Below are 16,189 nucleotides of genomic sequence, written 5' to 3' on the forward strand. Positions count from 1 at the left end.
AAAACCCATACAGGAAAGGGCTAGTTACAGCCTGCAGTTCAGATACTATGTTCTTTTAAGTAGCTACAAGCTACTTTGGTTTGGACCTCATCTTGTAGCATTTTTTCTAAATGGTGAACAACTAAATCATAGAGGAATTAAGTAGTGAAAACAAGTTAAAATATTCCAACCCTTATACTCATGTCTTCTGCTTTACCAGCAAATGGTGAGAGCTTGTTGATTGTTTATTTTATCTCTAGGCTCAAGATTTAGCACCATCACCAGCCAAAATCCTCCTTTACTAGGAAATAAGGAATTTATATTTTCTTAGTGTTTCTGGATTTGTGAAAGGTACAGCTGTCAAAAAACACTAATTTTGCTCTGTTTAGACTTTTGACTAAAGGATAGAAAACCTTAGTACAGATGACAGGCAATCTTTCTGTCATCAGCATGCTTTATTTTTACTGCTTTTCCATGTGTCTTGGAGAACATGTAGCCTGAGTGTGGCAAAAAAAGCACTTCCTTTACTGTCTTTATACATGGAAAGAGTAGTTTTCCTTACCAGGATAGGTACAGTTACTTAAGCAGCTATGTAATCTTTCTAATCAACTAGTATCACAGTTGTTTTTATGACTAAGTTCAGTGTACAGGGCTTACATTAGGGATAGTGTTTCTTCAGTCACTTGAAAGAAGGATGCCTTCTTCCCAAACTTCAAGTTACTAATGTAAAAGCCCTAAACAACTCCCTAGCAAATGACTAAGTACTTCTAAATAATTATGAACTAAAAGATGGACGTTTGCTAATGAGAGCTTGAGTAACATCAGCAAAGCTTAAGGGATATTTATACCTGTTGAATATTTTAGTTAGACTGCTTTAAAGCTCCTTTTTTTAATTGCTCAAGAGTTTAGGGAAGACAGAAATGCATGACAACTTTTTATTTTTATATCAAGTGCAACATTGCAAGGAACAGATAAAACTCAGTTTACTAGTCCCATAGTATACAGAACTGAAAAACGCATTCTGCCATGCTGCAGGCACTGTGCGTAAGAACCTGGTCAAAATTTCAGTGCAATTGTGACTGGAAGAGCAAAGCAGTGCTATTACTGTTACATGTATGTATCCCAGTGTCATTAATACATTTATGGTAAAGCAGAATGGCTACCACTCCAGTGTATGAGCAATCCCATGAATTAGATTTTACATCTAAAACAGCAAGCAAAGGAATCAATGCTAATCACCTAATGAGGTGAGGTAACAAACCCAGTTTAAAGAATATGTTGAGCCAATTGATCAAAACAGAAGAAATTTTAAGCTGAAAATACCTGGCTTTATCTAGTATGGAGAATTGGAAATTGGGCAGTAATAGGTGGCCCAAGGATTCTGCTTCCTAGCTTTTGCTCAGTTTTCATCTGTAGCACTGCAGAGGCCTTCAGCCAAGAAGTTTTTCCTCAAGCTACTAGCAAGTGTAACTGACCACCATCTATACCTTTCTAGCTGTTAGTTCTGGAACAAGTCCTTGCATCACCACTGTTTGAGACAGGCACTTCTACTGAAGGTAGGTATCAAGTTTCTTCTTGATGTTGTCAAAGGAATCCACTCCCATATAGTCAGCTTGGCCCTGTTCCCACCGTTCCTTGCGTTCTTCTGAAGATTCAGTTGGTAATAGGGGTGATACTGATACGTGGGACACTGCCTCTGTAACTTCTGCCTAAAAGGAAAGGTAGAGTAAAAATATAGAAATACTTTGTGCAGCTAAAGCGCGCAACAAGCCATAGAATGGGACAACAAAGTTGATGTTATCATGCGCAGTAGCAAGCATTGCCAATGGGTAGGGATTGTGCAGCTTTCCTAGCAAAATAACAAAGCAGAGTTACAGATGTTAGCAAGGGGAAAAAAAAAAAGAAAATTTTCAGTTCTTCATACCTCTCTACAGAAGCCACAAGAGAAAGCCAGAGTATAGACCAAGCCCGATAGCTGCAAATAGTTTGTTAGAAAGATGCAAGATTACCAAGAGAAGCACATCTGAAGATGTCAATAACTTTGGTCTTAGAAAGGCTGAGAACTTAAACTGTTTCATGTACTAAGCTATGACTAAGAAGTCCACAGTCAGATGCAGGCTGCTAAACTCTGTGAATGACAACTACAGTCAGAAGCATTACTTTGGTTGTCCTAGGCAATGTGATTCACCATGCAAGATCTGTATGTACATATTTGCATGCTGAAGTGGGGTTCTTCTCCTTGAGAACCTTATTAGCTGCAACACAGAGGACTTAGATCCTTCTCTGTATAAATTAAAGAAGTTACTACATCAAAGAAGTTACTACAGTGTAAGACCTGGTGCTACATTAACTATGTACACAGTTTGTTTTAGGCAAGCATACAGCCATGTCCAAGACCTGTCTAGCATGCTTCTCTTTTATAGTATTATTTATTCCAAGCTTAAAAGGACAAAACTAAAATACCCTGCATCCCACAAACTAAACCACACCCATGCTTTGAGATGGACAGAGGGAAGGGAAATTGATGCAATGGTAAATAACCTGTCATCCATACTTAGGTATGGATGCGCAAGATTATTAGAACACGTACCATATTTACCCCTGGATTAATTTCTTTAACAATTCCATGCTGTTCTAGTAATGGTAAAACATCAGCTATGTAGGTATCCCACCACATGTTGAGGAATTCTGGGTGAACTATTTTAGGGTCATCCATGTTGCCCTTTATGCTTTTTGTTCTGGAGTCATATGTATAGTTCCACGGCTTTGTGCTTCCCAGGAAATGCACTACCTTAGTATTTGCACCAAACCTGTTGGGCAGAAAAATTTTAGAAGTCAGTTTGTACATATGTCTAGAAAACGAGTTTAGACAGTCAGACATAACTTTTTTTAACCTGTTATTTCTGTATTTGTCCAGAAAACAGAAATATGAATATTTAGGTGATTAAGTGCTAAATTATCAAACTGCCAATGCCTATTGGGACTGAAAGCATTGTGAAACAATGGAAAAAATGCAAGCTGAATTCTACATTGCACTAGTCAGAATACAGCCAAAACCTAGTGGTCTGGGCTATTTAAATACTTACAGACAACTCAAGTCTTTAGGGTCATGTCCATAGCTCAGGGGAGAGCAGTCTCAAGCAGCCGTTGCAATCGGAACTGGTTTTAAAAGTGAAAAAGATTCTACTCCAAAGTCAGCAAGCCAGAGAGTTAAGCATTACAAGTATTATGTAGAGAACAGTCAGTGTTAAGAGTTACCCTTTCAGTTTATAGCCCTGTAGAAATGGATCATTGGATGGCTCTGCTGCAAGGAGACCATGTCCTTGAAACACAGCAACTTTGTAGAACCAAGGCATTTCAGAACACTCCTGATCTTGGTGCGGCAGGGTCTTGCTTAGACAACCCTTACTTCCTAAATAACCTTAGGGCAACCATGCGTGGGTTTGTTAGTGGGTTGTTTTTGTTTCTTTTTGAAACCATTTAAACTACTTTCAATATGGACTTCTCCCTTTGTCCCAGCTGTTATCAGTATGTTCTTCTGTATTAAAAGTAAAGATCAGATGCACCTCTTCTCAAGTAAAGAACTAAACACTGAAAGAGACAACATTCATGTCATTCTCCTACAGTTCCAGAGCTGGGTTTTAGCTTGATTCAGTTTGTGAACAAGCAATACTAGTCTGTCTGCTAACAGTGACTATGTCACCTAGTTCAGTTTGTATCACATTAGGTTTTCTTGTCAACATCATATGACTGAAATGGAGAGTAACATCAAGTAGCTTGGCTTATGTTTTATTAAGCAGATGCTGGTCATTTTAACCAGGACTCAGGTGTTAAAGAGTTTTGTGTATGGAGACAATACGGGTGTGTTTCAAAAGCCATAGAATATTCAAACCAAGTATGCATTTGCATGGGGTTGTAGGTTTCATACTATTTTAAGGTCCTTGACTATATTTCAAGGTTCATGTTCAATGTTTTCAATACAACTGAACTTACTGCAGAATGAAGACTTGTGTGTGCATGAAAGGCCAAGTATTTGCTTTAACTGCATGAAAAAAAGTGTCTTCAAGAGGTCAGTTACTGGGCTTTAACTTGAAACCCCAAAAGTCAAGATTTAGCATAAGGGGACTACCTTAGTTTTATTAGCTGTCAGTACTAAACCTGAGTTTTCTTTATCTTGGGCTGCTGCTGTTCTAAGGAAACATATTGTTCAAAAATCAAGAGAATAGAATGCATAAGAAGTATCACAACATTTGTTGCAAATAGAGAAGTATACTCTTGGTATCCTGTCTACTTGCAGTCAGAACAACAGATGCCAAGCTTCTACAATGTTTTTAGCATCTGCTTTCTAGATACTTTCTGGACCTGCAATACTTTATTTGGGCATTTAAGCTCAACTGTTAGGAAGCTTTATGTCTACACTGGCCTCAGCAACTAATCTGTCTTTCCACATCTCCCAGAAAAGTCCTTCATCAATGTTTTGAAGTCAGAGAGCATTTGTCATGAATTGGCATTTTCCTTTGGAAAAAGGATTACTGAGACTGCTGTGAAATCTAGTCTCACTGTACAAAGCTGCAAAAAACTTAGCTATTACTGTCAGTAGGTTTAAATTTCACTATATTCTAACTGTTGATTATCAAGAGTGTAGCTGCTGATCTAACCAAGGGAACTTGTTCCACCTATTGAGCAGGGAGTGTTGCTTACAAGGGCTGCACTTCCAGCATTCTATTTTTGAAGGTCTGATGAACTCAGTTAAGCAATTGATTCAATCAGTTAAAGATAATTTTTGTCAAGAACTCCCAGATCCAATTAGTGTTCTGTGGCAACTAAGTAATTTGTAAAATTAAGGTGACGTGACTGACAGCCAGCCATGGAAACATCTACTTTACAATAGATGTTAGTTTATCAAATGCTATCCAGCTACTTAGTCATTCTGAGGCTTGCATATATTTCTTTAAATAAGTGTTCCACTTTTAGCATGACAAGATTCCAAACAGTATTCTGATCACAAGACATAGTTTGATCTTGAGCCAGCAAGGCCTGCTAATGCCAGCTGCTGCTTTAGACACTAGTAACCTGATGTCATTCAGAGATCAGATTGTTTTTATGCACTTGGCACTTTCCCTTTTCCTTGCCTCCAACTTCTGTAGCTCATAATAGATAAAGAGTTTCTGTGTAACACTTCAGTTTCCCTTCTTTCCCCCCTCACCCCACCCCCTTTCTCCTGGATTGTTATAACACTTTGAACAACCCTGCCTCTGACATACAATTTACTCACATGCCACACTAACACTGCTAGCTAGCAAGGATACAGGCTTTGTCACAGAGGAAATATGCAATGATATGTGGTTGGTTGTATTCTTTGTTCCATCTTGCTGTTACTTAAGGAACTGACAGAGGTCTAGAAAGACTGTTAGGAGAGAATTCTAGCTTGATACAAATCTTTGTTCACCACACTTATTTGAATGGTATAGGTTGATCAGATGAAACTGTAACTACTGTTTGTTAAATACCCTAAGTAACTGGAGTGAAGAAAGGGCAAGTTATCTAAGTGGGAAGGATACCACTAGTGACATGCTGAAGGTCAGCTCAAGTTGATTAAAGAGCCTATTGCCATTGGTTGGAACTTGTCTAGACTGTATCCTGTACTGGAGGAGTGGTTTTTTCTTTTGCAAATGACCTGTCAAATGTGCTTACTCAACTTCAGTGTTATTACCAGGGATGAGTGGTTTAAGCTGCAGATACAGCTGAATTTGATTTTCATCAATTCAATTTTTTTTTTTTTTAAGAGAAGAAATTACGGTATTTTGAGTGGCAGGAACAGTCTACTTCTAAAAAACCTGTGTAAGCTCACATCATGCCTGTTCATTCTGTTACAAGAAATTAGTTTATGTAAGCTCTGAAGGTCTTCTTGAAGTTTTCAACTTACGCTTTAAATGCTGGAAGGTAGGAATATACAGAAGTGCTGCTCAAATTATAAATAAATGGTAGATGTTTGCTCATGTCTGTTGTTGCCCAGCTGCTGAAGAAGGTGTTTAATAGCCCCTGATCTGCACCTAAAAGAGAAAGCATTAATAGGCTATGAGCATCAGACAGCTATTTGAAGATCTTTTTCAGTCACTTTACTAAGCAGGAATTGGTAATGCAGTTATCATGTCCTGTCGAAGTCTGGCACTGAGCACTACAGTCCTATTTGTGAACAACCCTGTAAACCTTCTGCCCTTTGAATATTCCAAAAGCGCAGAGAATGAAATAGTATATATGGGGTTACTTTTGTTAAAGATAGGAAGCTGCTCACAAACTCTGCCATTTAGTTTCTTTTACAGCTTAAGTTCAATCTGTATAACACAGCAATAACACCCCACAATAAAACAGTACAACTGAGCACTGCTCAGCTGTAGCTCAGAAGATCAAATGGCAGCAATAAGTTTTATTACTTATGCTTACAGATGCATGACCAACATCATCTCACTGACAGAGTTAGGGTATCAGTGGCCTGTTAGACCTGCAGTGCCAGATGCATCTACCTCCACACTGATCTGATAAGAAAAGCACATGTAGTCTTGTTGACAATTACAGGAAAACTCCATCAAATTCCTTAACAGATAACAGGTGTTTCTAATTCTGTACTAAAAAGCTCCTGACTAACCACTAAATGAGGATAACAATCTGTGTTGAGAAGGGTCATGTCTTAGTTTGCAAGTAGAGGTTGTTACAAGGTTAAGTGAATCTGAAGTTGTTTGCTATCTCAGTAGTAGATTAGCTAAAAAATAAATATAGCCTTCAGGCCAGAGTAGACTAGTTTATAAGCAGCAACTGAGAAGTAAAAACCTATTTATCTACATCCATTAATTCTTTATCACAATGAATACAATTAGTCTTTAAATGGTAATAATCCCTCTTATCAAGGAGATTGAAGGGAGTCCTCTTTCACTTGCTGTATTCTTTCACCTATCACTGCATGCACAAGTAGCATTACTAAGGGGTAGGTAAGTGGATAGCTTAGTTAGCAGACAATGTTTCATTTTAATCTTTCATTTTCTTAAGCACCGTCTCTGCTGACTCAGGAAAAGATTTTTATTGGCCTCTGCTGACTCAGGAAAAGATTTTTATTTACTGCCTTTTTAATAGGGCAGTATTAAGGTTTATACCATCAAGTGCCATTTGAGCAGAATTTGCTTTTTGCAGCTGAAGTATCTAGACGCTGGGCATAAACTTAGATGTACGGACAGTACACTGACAAATATAAATTCTAGGTATCCTGTTACAGCTGTCAGCATACATGCAGATTGCAGAATGAGAAACAGCCAGAGACTCAGTCCAGCAATTTCAAATCTCTGACTTGCCTCTCAATCTGTAAAGGAAGGAAAGCACTTCTGAAAAACTGATATCCATCATAAGAGAACCGAGGGGGCAGCAATCATGTATTTAACTTACTCTACAGGACTTTTTCTTGCTCAGATTGGTTTACATCCTTGGCCTTTTTCCAGATTGCATGCATTTGTGCCAAAGCAGACAATGAAAGCAGTATCTAGCTGTCCTAATTCAGACTTCAACAGGAGTATTGTTATATAAACAGGATCTCACACGCAGGGTGAAAAATCAGGCAGTACTTAATATTAACTACATATTTACAGATACATATCAATGTACAATACAGCAAGACTATTTTGGATCCCAGGCTAAAGAGCAAGAGGATTGTCTAAGCAACAGCAACATTCTTAAGGTAGCAGGACTACCAGATTTCTTCCAAAACCCAACTTTTCTTTCCTATCCACAACTTTTAGATTGTATCTAGAGTAGTTGCATGACATATTCTTTGTTATCTACAAACGTGAAGTTTAGACAGACAGAGTAGACGTCTACATATGTAGCCATCATTCTTCCATTTCTGGACAACAGTAATGGAGGCAGCAGTCTGGTGTTGCATACAGAAAATATTCTAGAAGGTCTTCTATGCCTTAGTTACTCCTACTGCACACAAGGCACTTGCAGCTTGACTTCAACTACACATAGTTTGGTAGGTTGTTAAGTTTGCATCCGTGCGTCCTATTAGAAGCAGTGACCATTCATAGGTTTCTCTTACTAAGTTTCCTTGGCCCTTTTATTACTCTCTAGGTCAATTTAATTTTCAATTCCCTTTCTCCCTACGAAGTTCCTGAGCTCAGCAGTAGCTTATACAGATGGTCTAGGTCTCCATGGCATCATTACTCAGACCAGTGCTACCATTAATAAAAACTAAGATTTGGAAGCTGAAGTACAAATTACAGTTCTAGAAATTTGATAACAAAACAACTAGCCCACTGTTTTTGCTGTTAAGTGCTGCAACAATTGCTTTGCATTTAGGACAGAGGAAGTTTCACCATTGCGTGGCTTTAGCATTCATGTCAGAAAGCATATTGTAAAAAGAGGTCTATTCATTTGGGGGTTTTTTGATTGGTTGCTTTTGGGGGGGGTTGGGGTTTTTTTTCGGGGGGGGGGTAGGACAGGGTGTTCAGTTGGTTTTGGGGGGTTTTGTTTGTTTTAATGCAACAATTCAGAACTATGCTACAGATTTTGCTATAGCTGGTGATCAGTTTGCACCTTTGACCTTTATTACATGGCAGTATTAATTTTCATTAGGTAGCATTGAGCATGCAACTGCTCAATGTTCTTTAGAAGAATCCCTACAGTAACAAGGATTATTCTGCAGACTAGGAGTGACATCTAAATATTTTGCTTTTCACAAAGTACTGAGAGGTAAGTCAATATTATCTTTTATCTTTTATCTGAGAGTTTCATTTTATGGTCTTATTTACATCGTTTTCTATATTTTTTTCAGTTAGACTTTGCTTTCTACCACAGTAGTTACATAATGAAATTAAGTGACAGGAGACAGTGAAGCTTTTAACTACAGCTGTCTCCAAGGGACATAAGCTTTTCCTGCAACAGTAACAGATTAAGTAGACTTACAGGGCAGCACAACTTGGTTTCTCAAGCTGAAACCTGGTACAGTGGCGGATCCCAAGTAACCTATGGTAGGAAGCAACCAAGGCTACTACATGCACTACTACATGCACCCTATAATGACAGGAAGCCATCACATAGCATACAAAGAGGTTTCTGTATCTTCAAATGTTTGATTTTCTGAAGCTGTGCTCAAGTTGACCAGTACTATTTTTTCTATAGCAGCTTGAGTTAGTATAGAACATCCAAGCCTTGAAGCCTTGAATGTTAGGGATGTCTGAAGCATAGTACTGGAGTTTCATTTCTCGTTATATGATTCTACACCTGTTTGTCTGGAGGCCAAACTCAGTTTTTATTTCATTAAGCCTGAAAAAAGTAATTTTACTACATACTGTAATGATTTCTGAGAAGGATAGAATTTTTGCATGGTTACATTGAGAATTCTATCATACAGAATCCCCATGAGATGTATGTGGTTACTGAGCCATCCCGAATACTGTTAGACCATTTTGGTTTAACTTACACTGAAATACAAATTAATACATACCATCAAAGCTGCCTTTCTCTGTGGCAAACTGTAACAGCTGACTGTATGTTTCAATGGAAGGTCGGTAAACAAAAACTCCTGAATTAAAACAGTCGGGCCAGCCTGGATCTGGTGCGGCAGATAGCTCTTCTCTCTCAAAAAGCTCATCTATATTTGACAAAACCTAATTGTAAAGGAGTTTAAAAAAATGCTTTTAGGTTAGGAATTGTGGTATCATGTTTTTCATGGATTTTGGCAAATACACTAAGACACAAAAGGAAGTTATTTTATCAGTGTTCATGTTACAGAAGACAATACTTGACATAAATAGTCCCCACAGACTTCATAACAGTTAATTTAGTTTAAAAGGCACACACATTCTTACTGTTACTAGTCCATCTATTACCCCTACTCTTAAAAAAAAAAACCACAGGAAAAAGTCCAACAACCCTGATACTAGGACTTTGAGAAGTACCACAAGACACAGCCACTTACCATTGTGTCTGCATCCATGAAAACACATTTTGAAAACTGTGTCAGTTCCCAGCAGTGAAGCTTTGTTAGTGTGACGCCCAACTCGGGTCTTTTCATTAACGCCAAGTGTGCTGAATCCCCACTATCCAAGACATTTACCAATATGACTTCATCAAAGACTTTTTCCAGCACTCTCCTGGGGAAGAGTCAATTGGCAAGATTTAGTTCTAGCGTTACTCCAACAGCAGACCACACAACAGATTCCGTAAAGAGAAGTGGAATAACAGGAAACCTGGCAACATTTCTTGTTGAAAAGTAGTAAGAGTTGACTGCATATTTTGGAACACACAAGTACACCTGTCTGCCATAAAGTTTGTAATGTGCACATTTTGGGGAACAAAGAAGTCTTCTGGGTTTTTTTTTCTTCCACAAAGTTTTAGTTGGCATTGCTATCTAGTTCAGTAAGTCATACACTAAGTTGTTTTTTTTCATCCAGACTCTAATATCTAGCAACTTAAAAACCTACTCTGAGCAGACAATTAAGAAATGGGAAGCTGTTAGCCTAGCTTGAGCAGGACAGTAGTTGAATTTGAAGCAGCTTAGACCAATTTTATGCAATATTTACACTGTTCTAGATTTGTGACATTTGAGACATCTGCCTAGACCTAGTTACTAAAACTTTCTTTATCCCATGAAGTCTTTTCAACACTAACTTAGTTATGGCTGTGGGTACAAAATGTTTTGAACCAGTATCATATTCACTAAAGAGTGACAAACTTTCAGGCAGTGTAGTGAAATTTAGTGAAATTGGTAGATATCCAACCTTTGCTTTACCATCAATAGAGAATTACGATTAGTTCAAGAGATTAAGGTGTTTGTGCTGCTTAAAACAGGAAACATCAGTAAAGTCTTACTGTTCTTCAGCATATCTTGAATGCTTAGCAATTGCCAGTACAATTTAAGCCCCACAGAGCTTTTAAATGAATTTTGGAACTCTGCCTTGCAAGGCAGTCTTTATACTGACAGTTGGTGGGTCACTGCTTCTGAACTTCAGGCATTCACAACTTTGTTAGTGGAGACAGGGTGAGAAATGCAAGTTCCAATTATACCATTAGGTACATAAGTATCACCGGTCTAAGGGCGCAGTACTAGGTGGCTTTCACTACCACATAGGCACATTTAAGGTTCATCTTAGAAGAGCACACTCACCTAGTAGGCTGAAATGGATGTTCCTATATGCAACATTTTAAAAGCGATACAACCGTTTAGCTGCCAGGAGACTCCAGGGAAAGTCACTGCATTTTTTAAATTGAGTCACCTCTCTATTGTGTCTATATACTGATAACGCTTTTCAGAATTACTTCCCATGTAGGGAATCTTGACTTATTATCTGTACTTCCCATAGTTATTAACTGTTTCTCTGTTTGCTTTTTTTTACCCTCTTACATTTGGAAAGAATCCAGTCCACTCCATAGTGAGACTATTCTAAGGAGGCTGTAGGAAGCAGTTGCCTCTTCCTTTCATTTGATGTACTGTGCTGACCTTGTTAGATGCCTCTGTTCAGCTGCTGATTTGACATACTTGGTGCTACCTCAGTTCTGCTCGCTTCTCCCATGATAAAACTTGAAGTGTCCACTAGATTTCAATAGAGCTTGTGTTATATTATGTCAATTGGGAATATTTCTGCAAAACAAACAAACACTAATTTCCTGCCCCCACCTCCACATGCATACACATAGCACTAACAAATGCGTGGGCAATATTACATTGTCGGACAATTCTAAGCAGGACTACAGAAGAGCAAAGATCTAGCAGAAATATCAGTATCAAGTCATGCTTTAGAGCTCTAACTGCAGACTATTTAACTCATCCTAGGGAAGAAAAAAAAAAACCACACCAAAACATAAACAGTTCCATGTTTGAAGAACTTACAGAACTCCAGATAAGTTGAGTTCTGCTGAAATTAGCTGTTCAGCTTCCAGAGCTTTGAAAGGTTACTATTAAGAAAGTTAACTTCCATTTTTCAATCTGCACATCAGCAGGAAATGTTGCAGTCTGAAGCATGTAAGTGACCTTACCTCATAAGATCTGAGACCTGAGGAGTTATGAGTGCAGTCAGCTTCCTTGTTGTTCTATACTGTTGCAAGGATGAACCAAGTACCAGTGCTCCTTTCACATAGGAGTCATTTGTGGCTAGAGTCACAAAAGACTGGTCTGAAAGAAATGAATGTGGTCAAGTTAGCACAATCCACTACTTTATTCTGAGACAGATACATTAGAAACCTAGTATTGTTAGGTAATCTTGCTGTGAGACCTCTAAGATGTGTCCTTTAATTCTGTGTACAGGGCCTTCCTACGTGACTCAATGAAGTAGATTGTTTGCATAGCTACATTTGCTATTGGTGACTTGACACATGGCAAAATGCAGTAAAATGACCCACAAAATCAAGACTGTTTTAAGAGAGCACCAGTTCAAATTTGCCCACAGGTTAAATAAGTCATGCCAAAAGTAGAGACAATCCAAAATTCTAAAGAGCTCTACTTGGGCCACTAATATGCTATTATACAAAAAGTGTTTGGAGTCTGTGGGCTTGCTTTTGGCCTAAAGTTAGTGGATGTAGAGTTTCTCTAGGTACAGCTCTCAACCCTGAAGCTAAAGCAGGATAAAACTGGCAATTCATTTTCAAATGAAAGTAAGCATTGAATTATATCTTAGACAACAGTTTTAAGTTTTGCTAGCTCAGGATTTTGCAGATGAGTTGTTCTGCAACCCATGGTAGCAGCTGTGTCACAAGAATGCAAAATTTACATGGGAAGTAACTAGTAATGCAAAATGCAATTTAGAACTTGCAGGAATAATTTTTACTCTTTGAGAAAAAAGAGGTACTATAATCTCCTGCTCCAGCCGTATCTTAAATATAGATTAAGACAGATTCTTTTACCCTATAGTACTTATTGAAACCATATTATATAAGCTTTACCTTCTTTCATGTTATTTTAAACTGCCAGAGGGGGACTCATAAAAGCAACCAAGTAACTTATAAAAGCTCTTCAGTTCACTGTTAGCTATTTTAATGTAGACCTCCTTTCAAAGTTATATCACTTTACAAAGCATGGTCTTTCCCACCAATCCATTTTCACTCTATCAACAAAACAGTTTCTTCATAAGAACTTCAAGAGTCAAATTTATTTTAGCAACTTTGATTTCTTTTCATTACAAAAGGTGTTAACTAGGTTAGATCAGAGTGAGAGTTCTTAAAGGGCTCTTAAAGGCTCACTGTCAAGCCTAGTAGCAAGATTAAAATACTGACTCCTTTCAGAAAAATTGTTGTTTGGGCACAACGCCTAAACTCACAAAGCAGTCATCATCAATATCCTTTTAACTTAATACTCCCTTAACAGTTGACAACAGGCAATCACGTACCATAATTGCCTATAAGCTCTGCAGACCTGGTCTGCAAGATCTATAGACCAGCTACAAAAACTTCTATTTTGCTTAGCAGCAAAACCAACTAGTCCCAAGGGATTTAGATTATAGTGGTCAATTACAAAGATAAAAAAAGCTTCTATAATGCCAGGAATAAAGATATTTTGTTTCAATTCACTTTTAGCTGCCTATTTGTACTAGTTCATATGCAGCAAATCTGCAGAACAACTTGATGTTTCTTTGAAGGGCAAGAGTGTAATATTTTAAGTTGTATAAACAGCCTCCTAATGGGACAGGGTTTTTCACTAGGTAATTGGCATGTTACCATTCAATACGTGGAAGTCTGACACTATGCTCTCAACAGCTCACTAAAAATCCAGTGTAGACAAAGTGGGATTGTGCCCAATATTCATCTGAATGTTGTTTGGGTTTTTTCCCCTAGCAGTGTAGCACTAATTCTTAAAGTGACCTTGCCACTGAAAGACAGATCTTTTCTTCATTGACCTGTTAGCAAGTACACTTCTACTCCGTCTCATCTTCTTGAAACTGAATATTCACACACACACACACTAAGGTCTTTAAGGAAATAAAGTCAATTTAATGATGCAGCCCCCTACTGTGTCCCAGCTCTAGGAGGAAACTTTACAACTGCTTGACAGGAGGTTAATTTTGCCAACCTGGAGACCATCTAAGTCAGCATAACTTTCCAAAGTTTCAAATAAACTATGTTTTATTCTATATCTAAAGTTTCTATTGTATCTACTCTATATCATCCTGTGTTCAATATCATCTACATATCATACCTAAGTGTTCTATTCCATACAATTTCTAAGTACATGAGCTCATGCTACAATTTGGGCAAGACCAGTTGCTGCTTACTATGGAAGTTATAGCTGCAAAAGACTAGTCCATTCTACCAAAACATCAAGTATTTCAGCTGTGTGGGTCTCCCTTCTCATCCTTTTCCCCTTCTCTGTCAACACTTTCTTCACAGAATCTTGTGTTTACACAGCAGCCACTGCTAGGCCTGAAACATAATGAACTCTTGGTGAGAGTACATTCTCAAAACCACATAGAATGAGAGGCAGTTGCCCAGCTTCCTAATTGACTTACCCAGACAAAACCATGCTACTCCAGAGAACTCTTTGGCTGCCCAGTTCATAGTCTATAATATCTCTTTGCAAGAGTTTTTGTGCTAGCCCTTACACACCCACTAGCATCCTGGAAGTCTGAGCTGGAAGCGATCTTTCATTTCATGGCATGCAGAGGTTACTGGAGTGCTTGCCCCAGATCATTTAGAAACTCTCCTGGAAGATTTGTCCTAGGCATAGCCAGAGTTCACAGGTGCTTGCCTTTTCTCCTATTCTCTGAGGTAGGTGCTAGTATATCTCATTTGTTTTTTGAGTACAGGATTCCTAGAGAGACAGGAGCATCTTATCAAGACATGCATCGGAGGGCACACTTCCTGCAGGCTTCCAGACCCGAAAATGAAACCGACTTTGCTGACAACTTTAGGTGAAAATCGGGGAAAAAAAGAAAAACCCCCCAAAAAACCCCAAACAAAGCAAACAAACAAAAAACCCCAAACAACAACAAAAACAAAAAATACCGGAAGAAAGAAGTAACACATACACGGAGAGCCGTAAGTACTCACTGCAAAGTATCAAAAGCACATAGATCACAAGCTCTCTCGGCGTTTTAGGAGAGGGCTGGATTTTCACCGCTGTACCCCTACAGTGGCCTCTCCGGCCCATCCTGCTCCCCGCCACGCGGGCGACATCCCTCCCGTTAGGGGACGGAGCGTGGGGCAGAGCACGGAGCGAGGGGCGGAAAGAGCCGGCACCGTTCGCGTCCTCTCAAACCGCACAGCGGTGCCCGGGGGGCCGGCTCCGAACCCCCCGCGGGCAGCCCCTGCCCCCACCAGGCGAAGCCAGCCAGCTCGCCGCCAGGACGGCTGCCTAAAAATAGGCACGGCTGCCTAAAATAGGCGCGGCCGCGGCGATCCCGCCGCGCCGATCCCGCGGCCGCGTGGCGGCACCGCGAGCGCGGCCCGCGGCCCTCGCGAAGAGCGGCGCGAGCCGGGCGGGCGGGCGCGCACTGACCTGCCATGGTTCCCGAGCGCGGGTCGGTGCGGGAGACGCGGCGGCCGCGGTCGGGGCCGCGCTGAGGCCGCCCCTTATATAGGGGCGGGGCCAGCAGCGGCGCGTCCGTGGCGGCCGGAGGACGCCCCGCCCCGAGGAATCCCCGCGGCGCCGCGGGCGGAGCCCCCGCCATGGCCTCCCGCGGCGGCCGCACGTCACCCCCCTCCTTCCGGGGCCGACGCCGCGTCCTCTCCGGGAGGCCTCAGGCCCCCCGCGCGCCCGCTCCCGTGCCTCTCGGGTAGAGCGGAGCTGGAAAATGCTGAAAATCCTCCGCCGCGCGAATAGAGGGGACCGCCGTGTCAGGGTGCTGTGGCTCAGGCCGGGAGCGGCGGTGGTACACAGGAGGAGCGTTGCTTCTGTGGCCGCTAAGCCCTGGGGGAAGAAGGACTAAAATTGCTGGGGAGAGCCTGGTCCCGTCGCCTTGGCACTGCAGGTGTTAGTACAGGTGGATGGGATCCGCCGAGCTGCCTCTTCTTCAAGGCTGAACGGTTTCAGCTCTCTCAGCCTTTCCTCCTAGGAGAGATGGTTTCTTGTCTCTTCATCATCCTTGTGGCGCTTTGTTGCCCTCTGTCCAGTGTGTTCATGTCTTCCGAACCGGGGAGCCCAGCACTCAGCACAGCCCTGCAGGTGTGGCCTCAGCAGTGCTGAGCAGAGGGCAGGGATCCCCTCCATTTGCCTCGTGCAATCCGGGTTACCACT

The 16,189-nt window shown here is 40.5% G+C and overlaps 1 protein-coding gene across 4 annotated transcripts; it reads right to left on the reverse strand.

The window, feature by feature from the left end:
• Positions 1-900: 900 nt before the first annotated feature.
• On the reverse strand, positions 901-15,570 carry GYG1 (glycogenin 1). Of its 4 annotated transcripts, none has more exons than XM_058812288.1 (8): positions 15,452-15,570; positions 12,001-12,136; positions 9,944-10,118; positions 9,470-9,632; positions 5,906-6,032; positions 2,570-2,789; positions 1,904-1,954; positions 901-1,688 (listed from the first exon to the last, which is right to left on the reverse strand). In XM_058812288.1, exons 1-8 carry the CDS (start codon positions 15,456-15,458, stop codon positions 1,527-1,529), a joined length of 1,041 nt encoding a protein of 346 aa, XP_058668271.1. In that variant the 5' UTR covers positions 15,459-15,570; the 3' UTR covers positions 901-1,526. The 4 variants fall into 4 exon arrangements, with proteins under 4 accessions (XP_058668271.1, XP_058668269.1, XP_058668272.1 ...); XM_058812286.1 differs by lacking the exon at positions 15,452-15,570 and adding an exon at positions 15,004-15,118; XM_058812289.1 differs by lacking the exon at positions 15,452-15,570 and adding an exon at positions 14,982-15,078.
• Between the last annotated feature and the right edge of the window lie 619 nt (positions 15,571-16,189).

Source organism: Ammospiza caudacuta, chromosome 11, assembly GCF_027887145.1.
Source record: "Ammospiza caudacuta isolate bAmmCau1 chromosome 11, bAmmCau1.pri, whole genome shotgun sequence".
NCBI lineage: Eukaryota > Metazoa > Chordata > Aves > Passeriformes > Passerellidae > Ammospiza > Ammospiza caudacuta.

What these genes read in the sequence shown, in the direction of transcription:
- GYG1 (XM_058812286.1), bottom strand. Translation starts at nt 15,103, where the DNA reads ATGGGCCGGAGAGGCCACTGTAGGGGTACAGCGGTGAAAATCCAGCCC. An exon ending in TCATGGATGCAGACACAATG is followed by an intron (nt 9,633 to 9,943) that starts GTAAGTGGCTGT and finishes CTTTACAATTAG; the next exon opens with GTTTTGTCAAATATAGATGA. An exon ending in TTAATCCAGGGGTAAATATG is followed by an intron (nt 1,955 to 2,569) that starts GTACGTGTTCTA and finishes AACTATTTGCAG; the next exon opens with CTATCGGGCTTGGTCTATAC.